Source organism: Planococcus citri, chromosome 2 (assembly GCF_950023065.1).
Source record: "Planococcus citri chromosome 2, ihPlaCitr1.1, whole genome shotgun sequence".
Taxonomy (NCBI): domain Eukaryota; kingdom Metazoa; phylum Arthropoda; class Insecta; order Hemiptera; family Pseudococcidae; genus Planococcus; species Planococcus citri.
The window spans coordinates 71,828,162-71,849,718 of NC_088678.1; the positions used below are offsets into that span (position 1 = coordinate 71,828,162).

Consider the following 21,557-nt stretch of genomic DNA (forward strand, 5'->3'; position numbering starts at 1 on the left):
TTGGCTTCTATAGGGGACTGATTTTGAATACTTAGGTTCGATTTCTTTTAAACATATTTTGTACAGCAATTGGTCTGTTTACAATCGAATCGAATCATTTACGAACGATTGGCGATTAAATAAATTGATTGATTTCTTGGTGAATCATTCGCAAACGGATCAATTAATTTACGATTGATTCGGTTTTTGTGAAACTATTGTAAGTATAGAAATTGATCTCTTTTCAAGCGAAGTGAATCAAATCGAATCGAATCATTCACAACCGATTGGAGATTGAACAAACTGATTGATTTCTAGGTGAATCATTCGCGAACGAGTTGATTCGTATAAGTGACTCGTTCGCGAACGAATCTATCAATTAACTCAATTTTTGACGAATCATTAGCGTACAAATTGATTCGTATGAGTGACTCGTTCGCAAACGAATCGATTCATTTACTCTATTTTTGATGAATCATTTGCGAACGAATCGATTCGTGTAAGTGACTCGTTCGCGAACGAATCGATTAATTTACTCGACTTTTGATGAATCATTCGCGAACGAATTGATTCGTACAAGTGACTCGTTCGCGAACGAATTGATTCGTATAAGTGACTCGTTCGCGAACGAATTGATTCATATAAGTGCCTCGTTCGCGAACGAATCGATTCATTTACTCAATTTTCGAAGAATCATTTGCGAACGAATCGATTCGTGTAAGTGACTCGTTCGCGAACAAATCGATTAATTTACTCCACTTTTTATGAATCATTCGCGAACGAATTGATTCGTATAAGTGACTCGTTCGTGAACGAATTGATTCGTATAAGTGACTCGTTCGCGAACGAATTGATTTGTATAAGTGACTCGTTTGCGAACGAATTGATTCGTACAAGTGACTCGTTCGCGAACGAATTGATTCGTATAAGTGACTCGTTCGCGAACGAATCGATTCATTTACTCAATTTTCGATGAATCATTTGCGAACGAATCGATTCGTGTAAGTGACTCGTTCGCGAACAAATCGATTAATTTACTCCACTTTTTATGAATCATTCGCGAACGAATTGATTCGTATAAGTGCCTCGTTCGCGAACGAATCCATTCATTTACTCAATTTTCGATGAATCATTTACGAACGAATTGATTCGTATAAGTGACTCGTTTGCGAACGAATCGATTCATTCACTCAATTTTTGATGAATCATTCGCGAACGAACTTTTCGTATAAGTGACTCGTTTGCGAACAAATCGATTCATTCACTCAATTTTTGATGAATCATTCGCGAACGAATTGAATCACTTTTTGTGAATCATTCGCGAAATCATTTTTTTGGCTAATTTTTGACACGTCAATTCAAAATGGGCTTAAATAAGCTCAGAAACTGGAAAAAGTCCAAAATTTGTACCATTAGTAATTTTCAAGTAAACCCCGCTCAGACTTTACAAAATCTTCAATTTCCTCAAAACATTGTGCACTCATATCTCTCCTGCAAATGCACTTTGCGGACTGCGATTCGAGCCAATTGTCTCCCCCCCCCCCACCCTCCAACAATAAAAAACATTCGATGTCGACTTCATCAAGTGCAAAAAGTTCAGCGATTTGACAAGAAATGACCTCAGCATGATTGCTCCTGGCGCAGAACTCTCTACAGAAACATTAAGTCTCAAAAAGTCATCCAAGAATGATTGCTCCTAGCGCAGAATTCCTTGGAAACATTGTGCTTCAAAAAATCATCCAGGAGTGATTGCTCCTGGCGCAGAACTTCCAACACACATTCTGCTTCAAAAAAATCATTCAATCTCTCATAATCTTCGTATCATTGCGTTTCGTGATTACTTTCGTCTCATTTTCAGGAACAAAGTCTAATTTTTGACCTCTATGACCAGCAAAAAATTTTCGAATTCGTTATATTTTCAAGAAAAAAATTAATTCTGATTTTTGTTCGAAATAATCATGTTTTGGAATTCTCATAAAAATAAAAAAACCAACAACGCTCATGAGTTTTGTGAAATTTTTCCAATTTTTAATTTTTTTACGCTGATTAAAAAATAAAGGGGAGAGGGAAGGGCAGAAAATGAAATCTTAAATATTGACTTTTTTATTCAAATATTTGAATGTCAACTGAGTATCACTTTTTGGGGTATTTATTCTTACTTGACCAAAAAAAAATTAACGGATGCTTATTGCTCACTCTAATACACATTTTGATGATCTTAGCCTCTCTCTTGATCAATTTTTGGAACTTTCGGATTCAGATAATGAAAATCTCATGGTAATACTTGTGCTTCATTTTCTCAACAATTGGAAGACAAATTAACACCAGATAATCCACGAAAGTCATGGAATTCTGAGAGTTGCGATAGGTAGTTTGGAAAATTTTTCGCTTACTTTGATATTTATGGCACAATACGATCGGTAAATACATATTTTCTAATTAAACCCAAAAAATATTACTCTCGGCTACCCATTTCGTTATTTCTATTCCTTGACCAGTATGCAACGTTCTATGTGTGCGAAAAAGTCGAGAATTTCTTGTCGGATAACTTTGTCCATTAGTCATTTTTTGTTCAAATGAAACGATCTCCCAGTAGAGAGAGAGACGGTGCTTAAAACACGACCAAGTGCTCATCGTAATTGGATGAGTTTTCCAAATCTATATGTAGCAATTGCTTCGCCAATAAAACTGGTAAGAATTTCTACGCTGATGATCGAGAGGGGAGGGGGAAAGTCGACGATGAGTATTTTGGAAACTTTGATGAAATAATTCGCATCGCCGTCAATTTCTAGCAGCAGCTGGAAAGGTTATTGGTAACAGGATGGGGATAGCTGGGGTAGTATCTCGTGCCTCAAAAATAATAACACGAGTGAAAAAAATTACGGGTAGTTATGGGTTTGCGAAAGTTAAGGGAGGTAATTTGTAATTCGAGGTAAATGTGTTGGTTGTTTGTTTATTTGTATTCGTGTATCTGTGTTTTCTATACCTCTGTTGTGTTATCTGACCATAAGGGAGAAAGTTTATTTTATACAATAAAAGCAGGGCTTCAAACCCGAACGTTTTCGGGTACGGGTATCGGGTACGGGTACAGATTTATTTCTCAGAGAATCGGGTACGGGTATCGGGTACGGGTATGAAAATTTTAAACGTTCGGGTACAGGTACGGGTTCGGGTATTTTAGGTGAAATACCTGAACTGTACCCGATCTATCGGGTATTTTCGGGTATTTGGGTTCAAAATAGTCTCTATCGGGTTCGGGTACAGGTTCGGGTATTCCTCATTTCATTTTTCGGGTACGGGTACGGGTTCGGGTACAGAAATTGTTGGATTTTCGTTCGGGTATTCGGGTATTCGGGTACGGGTACGGGTTTGAAGCCCTGAATAAAAGTTTGTTTTGTGGCGCGTGAAAAAGCCGCCGAGTGAAATATTTGATTTGTACACGTTTCACGCGGTTTGATGAAGTACCCTTTTTTTCCATTCCTGCTCTCGTTGTTTGTGTATTTTGTAGTACAATTTTCATTCCTCGTTTATAATCGTATTAATAAATACGACGATGTCTATAAGCGCGAGGGAAACACGGGGTAAGATGAATGAAGCCAATGACGAGGCATGGTAAGGGAAGAAAATGATGTGTAAACAGGGCATCTCTGTATAGTCTGGATAATTGACGTGATTTAGTTAACGGCGTTTCGGTGTATTTTCTACCATATAACTACATATACTAAGACCACGATGGAAAAGTCTTTTAAAAACGTGAACGAAATTTTCGCTCGTGTGGGTGTAAGTGCGGATGTTCCATCGTGTATTATTTACTATCACAATACGATAGGGGGGGGGGCAGGCACAGGGGCAGGTAAAGTGAGCAGGAAAACTACCAGATAAATAATGGTTAACCGATGTCGGCTTAAAGGAGAATGTCAACAAGGGTGTTCTTTTTTTTTTCTCGCGGTATACTATACGCTCGAATAGCACTGATATGTATACGACGAACGAACCAGCCAGCGAGGGCCAAAAGGTAAAATATATACGGCGCGCAGCGTATATATTCGGACTCATTTTATAAATTTATTTTCAAGTCGTTTAAAATTACGACCCTAATTTTAAAGGCATTTCAGATAGATAATTTTCGAGCAGAGAGAAAAAACTTTATAGTACTTGACGATCGGGCCAAGGTGGGGGTGCGGAATCGCTTCTTGGCTGTGCTGTAGCGAGCATAGAGAGAGAGCCATAGCCAGAGCGTTCGTGTATTAATATTTCATCGAAATATATTACCTATTTCATGAACGTGTAATATTATTTCTTAAATTACAACGACCAAAACTTTTTTATAGCTTGAAGCATGCGCTCGCTACGAATAAATTTATTTGTTCAAATCTCACCGTATCGATTCTTCCTTTTTAACCTACCTCTACCCGGATACCCCTGTGCAGGCTTTCGTCTTCCACTCAACTCCCTACTGTTGAAAACCTTTCATACCTCACCCCTATTTTTTTATACGCTTATTTTTCTTATATCGTCGTCGTTTTTTTTTCTCTCGAAAAGATTGTGCAATTTTATAAGTAGGTGAATTTTTATCCCACACTATATTTTTGAGATACGACCGCGGCTTTATCTAAAGCAACACGTTGAAAGGCGTTGATTTAATATTTTTACCCTCTTTTTCGAGACGACGACGACGACGACAACGATGATGACGATACGCGAATCCAAGTACGCGTAGTAAACAGGAAGTACTTCGTGATGGGAATATTTTTTTGCTGAGCTGGTATACCAAGGTGCTGACTTCGATTATCGTAGAATGGTGCTCGGTGCTAGATTTTTATGGCGTTTAGAGAGATAGTGAGTAGTGATATGGAAAGCACACACAGAGAGAAGCATTTCATCGTGTGATGAGTTCGCGACTCGACTACATACCTTGCCCCGGATAATCCAACGCGGGGTTGAAATTTTATTTGCTTTTGGTTATAGCACTACAATATTCGTTTTTTACGCTTCTCTTGCACTAGTACAGTTTAAAATTTTTTAGTCAAATTTGTGAAATTTATGTCGAAACATAATGTAAACTGAATCATGCAGAACTTTAAAATTTTTCGTTTTCGACCTTGGTAAAAGTTGCAAAATTATTCGTCGGCGGAACGAAAATTCCATATTATTTTATGGAAATTTGACATCTGCGATATTTCGCTCGAGTTACGAATTGAAAATTTCTCATAATATGGCAATTTTCAAGAATGAAAGTTTATTTTGAAAAACATCGATCTGAAGAAATTATGAAATTTTCGTTCGACGAGTTGAAAATAAGTCAATATATTGAAAACGAAACACACAAAATTTCGGAGAAATGGACTGAGAGTTATTGGGACGGGGCGGCAGGGGGGGTTGTTTCGATGATTGACACTGTAATTGTACAAAGAGTTGACTGGTTGAAAGGTTACTATGCACAATTTTGTGAAAAATTCTAAAATTCTGGAATCAACTTTTGGCTATAAAAATCTTTACCTTGATATGTCTTCAACTCACATTCCTAAAATTGAATAAAACTTTGATGAATGAGGAACTGATGAGGTTAGTATTTTGTTCGTGAACGATCAAGTATAATTATGAAAAAATCGTTCGCGAACGACTAAATTAAAATTTTGGAATATGGTAATTTTTCATATTAGTCTGCGAAAGACAATATAAAGCAGTTTTAGAGAATGATGGTGCCGAAAATTTGAATAAATTCGTTCGCGAACGATTCGGTTCAGTAATTGTGAATGAATCGCTCGCGAGAACGATTTTTTTTAGGTAAATGAAGTAGTTTACAAATGATTGCGCTGAAAATTGGAATGTTTCGTTCAAGAACGATTCAAATTCAATTGAGTAATTATGAACAAATCGTTCGAGAACGACTCAATTAAAATTTATGAATATGGTTATTTTTTATGTTAGTCTACGAAAGACGATAAAGTAGTTTTAGAGAATGATTGTGCCGAAAATTAAAAAAAACGATTCGGTTCAGTAATAGTCCGGCATATGACAATAAGAGTAATTGCACCCCCCACCGATCCTCCGGGACAACTTTTTTCTTAAAGGGGACAACTTTACAAAGGTAGATCGAAAGATCATGCAAAGATTTATCACCTGTCAAAATTTCAAGTGCTAAAGTGCGTTTTTCGATTTTTCGTGAATTTTTGGAAATCAAATTTAGGCCAAAAATGAGGGAAAAAATCAAAATCTTACCAAATTGACCAAGAAAGCTGAAATTTGGGATATACCCTATTTTCGACATGCCAAATCGATTGGAAACGGTTTCAACCCGAGAGCCTCCAGCAGATTTTTGAAACTCGAAATTCCCACAAAATTCCATCAAATTGGAGTTGTAAAGCTAAAATTTATTCTAAAAACTAATTTCAATACGCTACGAAGTACTTCAGGTGGATTTCAAGTCGTTTTGGAGCCTCCAGCGACTTTTTGAAAATTCCTGATGCCTCCAGCAGATTTTTGAAACTTTAAATTTTCACAAAATTTCATCAAATGGAAATGGAAAGTTGAAATTTACTCTATACTCCAATTTCAACACCCTCTGAAGACGACTTCAGGTAGGTTCAAGTAATTTTAGGGCCACCAGCGACTTTTTTTGAAAATTACTGGAGCCTCCAGCAGATTTTTGAAACTTTAAATTTTCACAAAATTTCATCAAATGGAGATGGAAAGCTGAAATTTATTCTACACTCCAATTTTAACACCCTCTGAAGACGACTTCAGGTGGGTTCAAGTCATTTTAGAGCCTCCAGTGACTTTTTTAAAAATTACTGGAGCCTCCAGTAGATTTTCGAAACTTGAAATTTCTCCAACATTAATTTATCAAATGGAGTTGGCAAGCTGGAATTTACTTGGCAGACTACATGGTGGTTTCAAATGGTTTTGAAGCTTCCAGCTACTTTTAGGAAATTTCAATTTTCCAAAAAACCGTCATACAACCTTTCAAAAAGTTGCTGGAGGCTCCAAAACGACTTGAAATTCACCAGCAGTCAACTTCGTAGCGTATTGAAATTAGTTTGCAGAATTAATTTCAACTCTCCATCTTGGTTTGATGAAATTTTGGGGAAATTTCAAGTTTCAAAAATGTAGTGGAGGCTCCAGTAATTTTCAAAAAAGTCGTTGGAGGCTCTAAAATGACTTGAAATCCACCAGAAGTCGTTTTCGGCGGGTGTTAAAATTGGAGTGTACAGTAAATTTCAGCTTTCCATCTCCATTTGATGAAATTTTGTGAAAATTTAAAGTTTCAAAAATCTGCTGGAGGCATCAGGAATTTTCAAAAAGTCGCTGAAGGCTTCAAAACGACTTGAAATTCACCTGCAGTACTTCGTAGCGTATTGAAATTAGTTTTTAGAATAAATTTTAGCTTTACAACTCCAATTTGATGGAATTTTGTGTGAATTACGAGTTTCAAAAATCTGCTGGAGGCTCCAAGTAAGGCCAACTTTTTTTTTGGCAAGTTTGCTTTAAAATGTTCCTTAGGATGTCCCCTTTAAGAAAAAAGTTGTCCCGGAGGATTGGCCGGGGGGATGCAATTACTCCTATTGTCATATGCCGGACTATAATTGTGAACGAATCGCTCAAGAACGTTTTTTTTTTTTTAGGTAAATGAATTAATAGTTTGCAAATGATTATGCTGAAAATTGGAACGTTTCGTTCAAAAACGATTCAATTGAGTAATTGTGAACGAATCGTTCGAGAACGACCCAATTACTTTTTTGGAAGATGGCGATTTTCGAGTTGGCCAGTGTATATGAAATATTTCGTCAAAAATTTGAATGATTCGTTCGCGAACAATTTGGTTCAGTGGGGGTCCAACAAAGGTTTTTTTTAAAAAAAAAATGTGAGTCGTGTAAAACAATTTCTAACGTGGAAATTGAATATTTTCTAAAAATTGCCCCTGATTTTGAATTATTCTCATTTTTTGTGATTTTTTTCAACTTTAGAGGGGCTTTCTTGAGGGTCAATATGGGTGAAGTTTTTTCTTGAAAAGGGTATTATTTTTTTAAAAGTTCTAACGCAGAAACAAAGAATTTTCATGAATTGAACTTTTTTTAAATTTTTGATTTTTTTTCATGTGTGGGGGGGGGGTCTACAGCTTTACTTTTTTGCAGATGAGGGGAAAATAAAAAATATGAGATTATTTTCTCGTTCCAGGTAACAACTTTGGAGGGAGGAAGGTTGAAAATTGAAACTGTGCAAAATAAACTGCACCCTAATGTGGATTCTCTGGTAAAAACCAACTGAGGAAAAACCAAAGGTCACTGGAAATCAGGTATAAGGAGTAGAAATCTTGAGAGGGCATTGAGACGGTTTGAGGAGGTAAATAATCCACTGAAAGATAAGGTGTTGCTCACTTCAAACGGCTGTAGAACACGTAAAAATCATCCAATCGACTTGAAATTTCGTACATTTCTACACAGAATTCACCCCTCTACCCAAACAGACCCGGTTCGTTGTTCCAGTCTAACTACAACTCGCGTTCGGATTCCCGTTATTGAATAAACGCACCTGGTATTCACCTCACCGACAAAATAAGAATAGAACCCCTAGACCAGTATTATGAGATTTCGGATTCGTCTTGGCGTAACCTACTACGTCAGAGCAATATACATATTGCAATAGGAGATTTTATATTTTCATTCGCAGACGACTGACGACTATTTGCACGGGGTATGATTCGAACACGAGCATATACTCGTATATTGAATACGAAATTCACGTGTGTGTATACACAGGCGCTATAAAAAAAGAGAATAAAACGATAATAACGATACGCCTATACCATACGAGTATATACGTATTCGTATACACGGTACAATATTCAAGAGGTATACACAATCGTGAAAAATCACCGCACATACCGCATATTTATATGTACACAGCTCTATACCACACACGTAGACGTACCCAGTGTGCACACACTAAGCCACCATAACAATGCTCTCGAGGGCACGCTTCACATATACGAGCTCACACATATTACCTAAAGGGTAGGTTAGGTAGGGTTGAGAAGAAAAAAAAGGGCGACGTCGATGGAAAAATCTAACCAGTGGGTACGTCATATTTACCGAAGCGTATTGTCAATCGTGCTATTACTATGTTTACAAGTGCTACCTGACGATAAATAGAATCGGTGGTCGTAAATTTTAAATATGTATGAGTCGTTGAACGCCTCTTCTCAGTAATAACCTGTGATTCGAAAATCAGTCAGTGTGCGTGTGTGTGTGTGTGTGTGTGTGTGTGTGTGTGTGTGTGAGAATCGCATCGAAATCGAAATCAGCACCCTTCTCTTCGTTTCCATTACCACTTGAGAAAGTTTTCTCACTGTTTGGAACCGTGTAAGTCGAGGTTATATCGTTACAAGAGTCAATATATTAAGTGTGTTTTTTTTTCTATTTTTTTTTACGATGAAGGCGGCAACGACGTAGCCTACCATATGCAGTTAGTGTACGATGATTTGTGAAAAATTACACATTAGTCGATTTAAAATAAACTCACGTAGGTAGTCTGATTGCTGCGGACAAACGAACCGTACGTATATAGTACGTCTCAAGGTTACAGGGAAATTTTATCATCAAAGGTTAAAAGGCGTTATTTTTTGCTGGTCGTTTATAACGCGAATAAAAAAAACCTCCGGCCTGTGAAAAAAATTACTATAAAGGAGTCGGAAAAGATAGCAGATGGCAGATGGCGCAGAGAGCAGGGACAAAGAGAGACCGTTCGCTTCGCTTTCGTATACGTTTCATAGTCGAGAAGAAAAATGGCTCGACTACGAAGCCAAAAAATGGCCAAGCGTACAATAGTACTTTTAAATAACGCTTAACTGTGTCGGTACATACCCCCCTGGTCCCCCTTTTCCCAACTATTCGCTCTCCATAGCTCATATTGCGGGTATTTTTCGTATACGTGGTACATGGGTTTGCGCTGCAGAAGAGAAAAAAAAACTATATACTAAGGGATTTCTAACATATTTTTTCATAATAATAGGTTTATGACGATTCGCTACAATGTCCACTTGGTTTAAGCGTCGTGTATCCGGGTGGCCGAGCTGGGTTTTTTTCGGTTACGCGGTCAAGATGGAGGACGAGAGAGAAGAAAAGGGTCAGTGTGTGGAAAAAATATACACGTAGAAAAATCCGAGAAGATATTGGATGTATTCGCGTGTGTACCGGAGAGCCACACACAGCGAACAATGAGATACGAGTAATTTTTTTCTCCTACGCTGCGTTTCCTTTTACTGCATCGCGAAAAAAGGTTTTTATTCGATCGAGGAATGAAATATCGCGGTGGTTTTTTTACTTCTATTCGTGTTTTCGTGTTGTTTGGGTAAACTTAGGTCATGGTTTTTGGCTCGCAAGCTAGAAGAAGACGAAACCGTGGCGATAAAATTTTGCACCGGAGAGCAATGTGAATTAGAAAAACCGCACCTAAGAGCTCTTTATTAAGTAAATGGGTCTTTGATAAGTTGACTTTTGAAATGAAAAGGGCGAGCGATGAGGACAAACAGCGTTTATTTTTGATCGGTAAACACACCGCAGTGTACCGCACCTCGTTCTTCGTGTCTGCTCGAAAACAAGCTACCGTAAATATTTCACAGACGATTTAAAGAAAAGGGCGGATCACGCAGGATGGACGGTTGTGGCGCACCATCGCCACCGTTAAGTCGAACTCGAATTGGCCATTTGTATGAAATTCGAGCAGTCTGCTGCGAGTAAAACGAGTTGTTTTATTGTACAGCCAAGCAAAGCAAAGCAAAGGCACACACAAAAAGACGCAGCCACAGAAAGAGAGCGAGAAAATTTCTCGCTTTATTCTACCATTACCACCGTGTGCTTCGCCCTTTCGGACCCGTTGACTTAGGGTATAGTGTTTTAATAGCAATCGTGTACTCGGCGTCGAGCTCGTCGTACTACCTGTTGCCTGCCTTTCGTTTCTGTCTCTCTTGCTCCTCGTGCTACTCGTCTCTATACCCCCGAAGTATTCGTCGACGCCAATTTACGAGATATGAATCTTTGTACTATATATAAGAGAAGAAATTCCATTCGACGGCTAAGTTTCCTTCTTTCACTCGTTCGATTATTGTGTCTCTCTTGCTCCTTGTTGTGTAGAAGTAGATGTGTCTCACAAAGTACGAGAAAATTCCTCTTTTGTCTTTGCCGCGGATCTTTTGATTAAGTCTTTTTGAATACTCTCGGACGAGAGTTTTGCGCTTTACCAACTTTAAGTGTTTTGATGAGAGAATGAGAGAGAGAGAGAGAGAGAGAGGAAAAAACAGCCTACTTGTGATGATTGAAGCTATATGGACTGTTGTTGATGTGGGCGAATTTTCAGTCGTCTTTTTTACGTAGATTTTCGAGGCTGGTGGTTTGTGTGAAGATGAAGAGTTGAAGACGACTCATGTATTGTGTATGATTTTTACCCCTTCATCCTCTCGCGGTTGTCCGATTGTGCAACGGGAATCAGTCGTAGGATGTGCTGGTTTCGTGGGAGATAGCGTAGGCATTTCAATAGAATCGAAATTGCTGTATAAATTTTTTTTCCACAAGGGATAATTTTTACGGTTGGTTGAATTTGAAATTTTTTTATGGCGAAATTAAAAGTATATTTCGGTCTTCTGAAATTACGCTTTGAGGGTGTTGTTTGTTTTCTTGAATCAAATGTCATTGGGAGAAGGGGAAGAGTTCTCGAAAAGTTTGTTAGTGTTCGAATTTTTAGGCGTTCTTATGAATTGAATGCATGACAGGCTGTTTTCAAAAATTCGGCCAAAATCGAAAGATCAACTTTCGGAGCTGAAAATTGGGTCCTGAAGTTCAGTTGCTCGATCGGAGTTAACCAAGAGTGATATAAATCGATTTCTGCTGCAAAAAAATCAATCAAAACTATTCCACGTCTTAAAATGTATCGATATTCATATTCTTGAACTCGTTTGCAATTATTGAATTATTCACGAACCAATAGTTCCACTCCATTAGTTCGACATATGACATTGGGTTATTTGCGTATGGTAACCCTCTTCTCCCCAATCCTTTGACACAACTTTTTTTTTGAAGGGGACATCCTAAAAAACATTTTAAAGCAACTTTGCCAAAAAAAAACAATGGCCTTACTAACAAAACCGCGGCCATTTTGATTGACAGGTGACAACGAAATATGTACTGGACCAACGTTGGGCTCGTGCATAATAAGTGCATCAGATAGAATGCTTAGTGACTTATTAGCCTGAGACTTGAGAAGAAGGTAACTCGATTTAAAAGATTTGAAACGGCTCGGTAAAATATACAATACCTTTGAAACGAACAATAATTCTAACAGCTGGTCAACTGTCTCGATTTTGCGATTTTCCAAGCCTGCTTGAAAATCATGATGTTAATTTTTAATTCACACAACAACAGAGGGCCCATCTTCAATATCATTCCATTCCATACTGAAGAAATTAAAGGTGCGGCTATACTGAATTCAACTGTAACCTTAAACTTAACCCTAGAAGTTAAACAAAGGCAACTTTTATAATGACATACATTAAATTCAGTATAACCAGTCTTATTCTTAAATTAAGGGAATAAGTTTATGATCAAGTTCAGTATAACCCCTCCTTGAGGCACTTGCAGAATAATTGAAGAACTCCATTCCAAAGTGGGTTAAGTCATTTTTCTCACCAAAAAATGCGATAAAATTTTTTGTTGCTAAAATTTGTTCTGTTTTGAAAGGTCGGTGCACCTTTCCTTTCTTTGGACATAGCACAATTGCTTGTAGAAAAAATCACTTTTAAAAATCAATGGCTTAACTCACTTTTGAAGTAAAAATCTCCATAAAACGGGTTTTTTAAAAAAATGACTTAACCCACTTTGGAATAGAGCTCTTCAATTGATCTTCAGCCTTATTGTCAAATTCATTTGTGAGTACTAGCCATGCTTCACACGCAGAGAACCTGCCAGCAATGTGAATATGCAGCTCTTGAGAAATCGTCTGAGAAATGATTATCTTTGCTTGGTGTGAAGATTTTTGACATGTTGCAATCGACTTACGTGTTTCAGCGGCATCTTTGGGTTCATCTTTGGGTTTATCTATCGATTTTGGTTCCGGTGGGCAGGTTGATTTACCTTCGACGATGTCCATGGCATTGTATTGGGGCATAGAATAGGTATGGAGCGCTAATGTGCATATTGTTGAGTAGGTAACAAAAAGGTGAACAACAAACGTCGACAACCAATCACAACATTGTTTCATTCAGATATAAATGGTTCCGTAATGGTTCCGTTTGTTCTTGAGGATAGCAGAGAGGATGGTGGAGGGTTTGTTGTTCACCTTTTCGCACTTTTTCAATTTTGTCACCAGAGTTCAGCCACTCTGCGTGCTATGTCCGAATAGGGCGAGTATGTCGAGCACTTTATCTTTCCATGATGGCCAATCACTGGAACCAGATAGAGGCTTTATTCCCTTTATAAAATCCATGGTGAAAGAAGATATCAACAGTGAATAACTGAATTAATCTCTAATCATTGAAAATAACGCAAATACATATGGCACACACTGACCTCGTAAATGAATTCAGATAACGAGCCAAACGAAATACATCTCGATTAGCGTTTCATCTCAAAAGGCACAATATGAGTATAAATGGGTCTGTGACCCATAACCTAATAAAATAGGATGCACACTTTGCAATAAAAAGATGTATTCAACATAAGATGAATGATAGGAAACTACTGGAGCCTCCAGCAGATGTTCAATTCTCGAAATTTCCATACTTGAAACTTAAGCAAACAGAGTTTAAAAATTTCAATTTTCAAAAATATACTGGAGGCTCCAGTAGTTTCCAAAAAGCTCCTGGAACCTCCAAAACGACTTGAAATCCACCTGCAGTCGACTTCATTGGGTACTGAAATTAGTATATGAAATCTATTTTGGCTTTTCAACAGCATTTGATGAAATTTTCACCAAGTTTCAAAAATCTACTGGAAGGCTCCAAGAATTTTCAAACAGTCGCAGGAGTCTCCGAAATGACTTAATCAATTCAGCAGCTAGTTGAAAATACGGGTTATCCCAACTTTTCAGTTTTCTAGGTCAATTTGGTAAAATTTTGATTTTTCACCTCCACACTCATCACAATCGTCACCTCACCTCTAAACAACCCATCAATACAAACTTTAGATACAAAATCAATTATTCTTCAGTGGAAATCTCGACACTTAGACGAAAATGTTTCACCTTCGAAGTAAAAATGTAATTTTACTCGGTGATCTTTTAATTTCACACGAGAATCTCGCACCTAGGGCCGCGTCGTGTCGTTAAAAAGGACAATTTTCGGCCATAAAAAACCCGAATATCCCACCGCCGATAAAAAGCTAATTTCCAACGTCGAAGAACGCGCAGATATAATATACTACGAGATAGGTGAAGGTTAAAGAAGGAAAATCTGAGAAGGGTGCCGGGGGGAGGGGGTCGAGAGTCGAATAGACGAAAAAACACGATAAAATTTCATACCTCGAAGGTACAGTACTACGCGTAGAAGCACGAGACTTACTCTCGACACGGTTAACCAACGATAAGTAAACGAGCAAGAGAGCAAGAATGCCGATGGGAGGGGGTGAGTGAGGTCGTAGTCGTCGTCGTAAAAGCGAAAAAATTACCCAAAGGTAGTCGACCAGGTGCTCATTTTACAGGGAATTTTACGCGGAATTCAATCCCGCAAACGGAAACTTTTAAAGTGTTTTCCTTCAAAAGTTACGCCATTTAATAGCGCGGGAAAAAAATCTCGAGAAAAATTCACCTCACCAGCGGAGAAAAGTTTTTTCGCTTTTTAAATTGGCGTAATTCGTGTCATGTATATGCGGTTCGGAGTCTGTGCGACAAGACATCGCCGCCATTCGTTGCTGTGTGTCGTGAACTCAACCAGCTCGTTGTTTTTTTCTTCTTCTTGGTAATCGAATTCGATTCTTATTACCCGCTTTTTTTTCTCCTCGAAATTAATACCCATATACTTATTTCGCAAGGTGACTCGTACAACTTTGCTGTCTCTTCTATATACTCATTTATGTTCTAAAAAGCTTCCAATTTTATTGTATTTTTTTTATCGACGACTCGACAGATATGTACATAAAAGAATATCGCTCGCGAGAACGTATTAAAAGCCACCACGTACGCTTCGAGCTCTATCAATTGCTCGCCAAAATGATGCTTTTGTTTTCAACTCGTCTTCCTCGTATCCTTTTTTAGTTCGCGTCGCGTCGCGATAAATTACAATTTCACCGCGACTGGATTCGTCGAGACGAACCTCAAATCAACGATGAAATTACAATTTGGCCCGTTTAATCACGTTTCTCGACTGAGGTGATAGTTTCCTTCGACTTTGTCTTTGAAATTTCCTCTATTTTTGTCATAGCATCGTCGTACTCTCGTGTACCAAATTGTCAAATAAAGGCGAACCTTTCAATTTTCGAAATCTTTTTACTTACTTTATACAGTTCGGAAGTGTGATAAGTAATTCAAAATTTACTCGTTATTGTATAGGAAAGGTTTCGTCAACTCGATTTAATAATTAATTCCCCTTCTCCCTTACCCAATTTCCTAATTCACTCCTGTCTCGTGAGCATATTGCTCGGTCATCTACCTCCGAGCTAAGTTATGTCTTGATATCGCAGCAAAAATTCCGTATAGCTGTGCTTTCATTTATACGTCGAATTCGAAACGTACCTCAGGAAGAAAACATCGAACCCCCATGGTGAATTATTGACAGAAACATGGCAGCTGTAAATAACAAGATGCGCACCAACGTCGCCATCGCTGCTTCGTGCCTCGCAATCGTCAAAAAGAATAAAATACTCGTAATAAAAATAATAATAATATTCGAGGAAAACGTTTCAAAAAAAAAAAAAAAAAAAACGCCACAATCGATTCCCGAAACGTCTCTCTTTATCAACTCCCGATACACGGTTCTCTTTCGTTCGCTTGTTCGCTTTCAAGTGCCTGAATAAAAAGTTATAGGTACCATAGCAATTTTTAGAAAAAAATCATTTCGTCGTCTAATTTAATTTCAAGTAGATGTTGAGTATAATTGCACGCGAGATTTCAAAGGTAACGATAAGTCGCGATCGATTCGAATGAATAAAGATGGTCAAATATCCACACTCAGCCACACTCCACCCATTTCAAATTCTACCCAGCTTAATTTCCCATTTAAACAAACCAACACGTAGCAATAATAATACATTTACGATCACGCATTAATACAGATAGACGAAGACCATCGCATCACGATCAGACATCGAGTAAGACAGGTACAAGTGGCAAGTGGAAGGGACGAGATCCGCAGATATCGTATTCATTAATCGAATCTAATATACATTTACGAGTTGACGCGTGAACTGGCTTCCAATCGAATCGAAAAATGGCAACTACACACGTCAATCAAAAATCGAAATCCGCTGAGGTTTTTCGTGAATTTTACTTCTACATATATAGCCAGGTGATTTGTAATCAAAACGAGAACACTGCATAAAAACACGTACATTAGGTATAGCATGGCTACGTGATGACGAATAAAGGGGTATATACGAAAGCTGATTGCCGGGCTCCATTTACTCGTATATCATCGCGCCGTATGCTATTTAGATGTACACTACACTATACGTAATACATACAACACGATATCAGATAGTATGGATATTCATTTTAGTGTAAATGAAACGTGTCATTTTTTGCACCGCTCGCCCGATTCGAAAAGGTGATAGGTAAAAATACGCATTGGATACTCGTATAGGCTATAATAGTAAAGCGTCATATAATATGCTGATCGAGCAACCATAGCAGGGTTTTTTTTTTTATTGAGCCACGAGCCTCTTCCCTCATTCGTCGTGCAGGTTCTTGCTGCTGCGAAGTTTATCGTGCTCTGGCTACCATCACCTCGTAAAATACATTTATTGTACGTTCGATATTTATGTACATATATTATAAATTATAGGCTTTATAGTGTAATTGCTGCAGATGTATGTAATACTTTATTTTTTCAACGTTGGTAGTAGGTAGAGGTACATTGGTAATACGTTATGGTAGAACTCATACAAGGTACATTATTTTGTTTTGCGCATGCAGGATTACAATTCGTTGCTGATTGACGGCACCTGTCAAATACCGAATCCGGCCTATAGAGTTATCGGTTCGATCGTCAGTTTTTATATACCTTTAGTCGTAATGCTGGTCACGTATTGGTTGACGGTACGATTACTCGATGTACAACGTAAAAATCTCGGAACGCCGCAGCCCAACGGGTGGAGCACCAGCGAAGGATGGACGTCGAATTCTTCTACAAGTATGTAGATTTCTTCTCGTTCACTTCCGATCCTTCTATGTATCTTCACCAAGGTAGCTTTCATCTGGGACTTGCAAAAAAAATCAAAATTTCCCAGAATTTGCTCCTCAATGGATTCCATTTGATGAAGAAATGATGTACGAGAATTTTCAGCTCGATAGATGCAGATTTATCCGGCGAACATAGAACATTTTGAAAAACGAGTCGAAGAGGCTCGAACGTAGCGTATTTCCCGCGAGGTTCTCGTGGAAACGCAACGTAACCGTTCGGGGTCTGAACAACGCATCGAAAAGAATGAGTTAAACAGAACCTGCGAACGGTAGCATGAATTTTCCGCGAGACCTTCGTGGAAAATATTCTACCAAGACGGGCCAAATTCCATTTTTCAAATTAGGTCAATTTGAGCAGGATAAATATGGATCAATCGAGCTAAAAATTCTCGAGCATTATTCCCACCAACCAAGGAACGGTTTTGAATATTTTCCGGAATTTTTCTCAACGTGTACTCCCCCCCGCCAATTCTCCAACAGAAAGACATTTTCATTCACGTAATGTATATTTTACTCCTCCTCATGAGTTTTTTCTCTTCAACAGGACGATCGACTCCAGAACGCAAATACACATGGAAGAAGTTCATAACGACTCGAAGCAATTCCACCGACCTGCCATCGAGTCGACATTACAGTCCAACAACAGGATCGGGAGGTATGTCGCATCACGCGACGCTGGCCATAAACACGTCCTCGATACCATCTTCGGAAACCACGCCGAGGCATCAGCATTCTTCTTCGGCTGCGTCTTCCGATACCGAATATACCACTTTGGATACGCACGATCTGTGGCTTCCCGATTACGAACCGACTCCGTCGACTTTGTCGGCGTTGCATCAATTTGGCAAAGAGATGCTAAGGCTGTCCAGTGGGTTACAGAATGTCGATTTGACTGGTTCCGAGTTTGCACATACATATCAAGGGTAAGTTGTAGGATGCAAATTTGAGAAAATTCAAGTAGGCAACGATACATGACTAAGTATTATCATTTCTTTCATGTTTGAACCTCATTGGGGATACTTGTGCTAAGAGTTGTGGGGAGGGGGGGGGTCAAATCGAAAAATTGAGTAGATATTCGGACTCAGCATCCCAAAAAAACCAACAAACGATACGTCACACAATATTATCATTTTTTTGCACTTTTTGTTCTAGTTAGGGTGCCTGTGGTAGGGGGTGGGAAGGTCAAATCAGAAAACTGAGTCGATATTCGAACTCAGTCCACCTCAGAACCTAACAAACGATATGTCACTCGATATTATTGGTATTCTGAGCTGTCCCTGAAATGCCACCCCCCCTTTTTTTAAATGAGGAGCTAATTATTTCAATTTTTTTATTCTACACGATATTTCGATCTTACAACACTTGAATAAACTTGATTTTACACCACTTATTGAGATCTTGAAAATTTCCCCATTTTCCAGTAATATTTAATTTTTTCTTCAGTCAGGGTGTCTACTGGATTTAAAAAATCAAATTCCTTGCTATTTCCTTGTTTTTCCATGCCATTTTCCTTGCTCAGAATTTGAGTTTAAAAAGACCCCCCCCCCCATTGTGTGTACTCGTTTTGTAGGAAATTTCTTGAATTTTTTTTCAATCAATTTCATTCTTATGAAACATTACGAAGAAAAAAATTGGCATGATTAAGAATGAAAAGTGTACTAATAACACAAATACAACTAAAGATGAGCTTCACAACAATTCGACATGGAAAAAAAATCATGAAATACATATAATGATAATAGCAAGTGGCGTTCAGTAAACTGAAAAATTTGGAACGAACAGAAATTCGTACATATTTTCGTTTTTTTGTGATTTATTCAGCTTTTGATTTTTGAAAATTGAATCTAAGACAAGAAGAGAATATTTTTTGCCCGACGAGGACGATGGTATCAACAATTTCGGACAGTAAAATCATCTTAATAAGAAATTTCAACGATAAATTTGAGTGATTTTCGAAGTTTTTGAAAGAAATTTTCCACCTATTTTCGTTATTTTGTGCTTCATAATACAGTACAATTTTTAGCTTTTTGCACCCTCACAACCCTGAAATTTTATAACTTTTGATTTGAAAGCGAAGCGAGGGAAATTTTTTTTTAAATTGATAATAATTCAAGAAGTAGGTATATGACTATTATTTTCTATTAAAATCATTTTTTCAATTTTCACCTTTCACTTTCAACTGTTAAATTGAAGATTTGTCTAACAAAATAATTTAGGAAAAATAAAATAATTCAGCCCGAGCGAAGCGAGGGCGAACGCTTTCGAAAATTCATAATTCAAAAAATAGAAAGCAATAATTTCTAATGGGAAAAATTACAAGAAAAAAAATGGAAAATACATGTTTAATGAAATTGAAAATTCAAGAGGAACTTTTTTGAAAAATCCTTGCTATTACACAGAAATTGTCAAAATCCCTGCTATTTCCCTGCTTCCTTGCTACCTCGAGTGAAATCCCTGCTATTTCCTTGTTTTCCTTGATTTCCTTGCCAGTAGACACCCTGTCAGTACGAGATAACACGACCACCCCCTCCCCTCCCTCCCTATTTTTTTAAAAAATCAGGGTGAAAATGGCTCGCGTCCATTTCCAAAGCGTTTTATTCTCCCAGTTAGGTGGACTTGAACATTATGATTTATTGCCATTTTTTAAATTTTAATTTCAATTTTGAGTCATTGAAGACCTCCTCCATCACGTGAAGTGATCAAACCTTTTGGTGCTTTGCAATATCGGAGTGTCTAAAAAAATCTCAGAACCAAAAAAAAAGGTCCTTTTGGATAGACATTTTCAAAATAAAAAAAATGGGTCAATACCCCCCCCCCCCCATCAAAAATTCCTCATTTTCAAAACAATATGAAGAAAGCAAATAAAACACAACAACAATTTTTCAAAGCACCTACTTGTTATTTTTTTCATGTCCAAGAGTTATTATTTCACCGTTCAAAAAATGAAAAACACGAGATTTTTCATTGTTTATTAAAAATGACGGTTTGGAAATTTTGAAAGAAATGACTTTTGCACAAAAAGAAGAGCTTTTTCCAACTTTTTTTGGAAAAGAAACCCCATCAAGCAAAAAAAAGTACAATTCTTGACTCAAAAGACCTGTTTGACACCCTGAAACATTTTTTTTGAACGTTTTCCGAATTTTTCATTCGAAACGAGTTGCAATCGAGGAAAACCACAGTTTTTCGACCCCCCCCCCCCCTCCCCAATTTTAGGATCGAAAAAGTAATTTGAATTTTGTGGTATGTTCAGAGCCAAAAAATTTCAAATTTGGACAGCATTTCTTAGAAATTGTGGATTCAAAATTGGCGACCTACCTCTTTCCCCCTCCCACCAACACTTTTAATGAGGAAAACTTAGGTCTTTTGGACGAAGTTCACGATTTTCGATTTTTGTTTTTTTTGAAGGGGGGGGGGGGTTGAACTGGCACAATTTTCAATATTCATAGTTATTTTTTCTGATATGAAACAATGCACGAATTAAATCACTCCAAAGAGATGAAGATATGAAAAAAATAAAACTTGATTCAATTCAATGAAATAACATTCTACATTACGATATGAACAGTTTTAAATATTGAGATGTTGAGACTATTTGAGAGATTTTTTGAAGAATTTTTGATAAATATCGCTACTTTTTCACAACTCTGGCAACTTTTTTCAAAATATCAGCTTTTTTGCGAATTTGGACCGTCCAAAAATAGACACACTGCAAATTTTCATCACGTTTTTGGTCATTTCATCGTACCACCTACCTCAAAATTAATAATCAGGAAACTTCTCGCATGACTTTTTTAATACCCCGAGAAGACAATAACAACACCACGTGCAATTCCGAATTTACGATTCGTACTAATTCACCTCTTCCAACCCCTAATACTTTTTACATCTCATCTCATCGCGTGAGTAAGCCTAACGAGGAATTCCTTCAACATGTACGAGGTATTTACTTCCTTCTAGACGAGATCACGAAGCGGAAAACCACTCGTAATGAAATATCATCCACGCAGGCATCGTACACGCCAAACGAACAGAAACCAAGTATAAACGTCCCGAGAAAAAAAACGAAATATAGGTACAAATATAAATTATCGCTAGAAGAAATAATTATCTCGTCTACATTTCGTTTCGCATCGACGAATGACGACGATGAGGAGGACGTTTGGCGAACGTTAAAATAACGAAGAACGGCCTCAGCG

At 37.8% G+C, this 21,557-nt stretch overlaps 2 protein-coding genes across 3 annotated transcripts in view; one reads left to right on the forward strand and one right to left on the reverse strand.

The window, feature by feature from the left end:
• Nucleotides 1–21,557, reverse strand: part of Rpn2 (Regulatory particle non-ATPase 2) — a 397,281-nt gene that overhangs the window by 301,479 nt on the left and 74,245 nt on the right. The gene's annotated exons all lie outside the window — the stretch shown is intronic.
• Nucleotides 1–21,557, forward strand: part of 5-HT2B (5-hydroxytryptamine receptor 2B) — a 172,264-nt gene that overhangs the window by 144,528 nt on the left and 6,179 nt on the right. For both annotated transcript variants that reach the window (XM_065352889.1, XM_065352888.1), the window contains exons 4-5: nucleotides 17,095–17,311; nucleotides 17,906–18,284. In XM_065352889.1, the coding sequence (XP_065208961.1) occupies nucleotides 17,095–17,311; nucleotides 17,906–18,284 (596 nt within the window). The remainder of the gene's footprint in view (nucleotides 1–17,094; nucleotides 17,312–17,905; nucleotides 18,285–21,557) is intronic.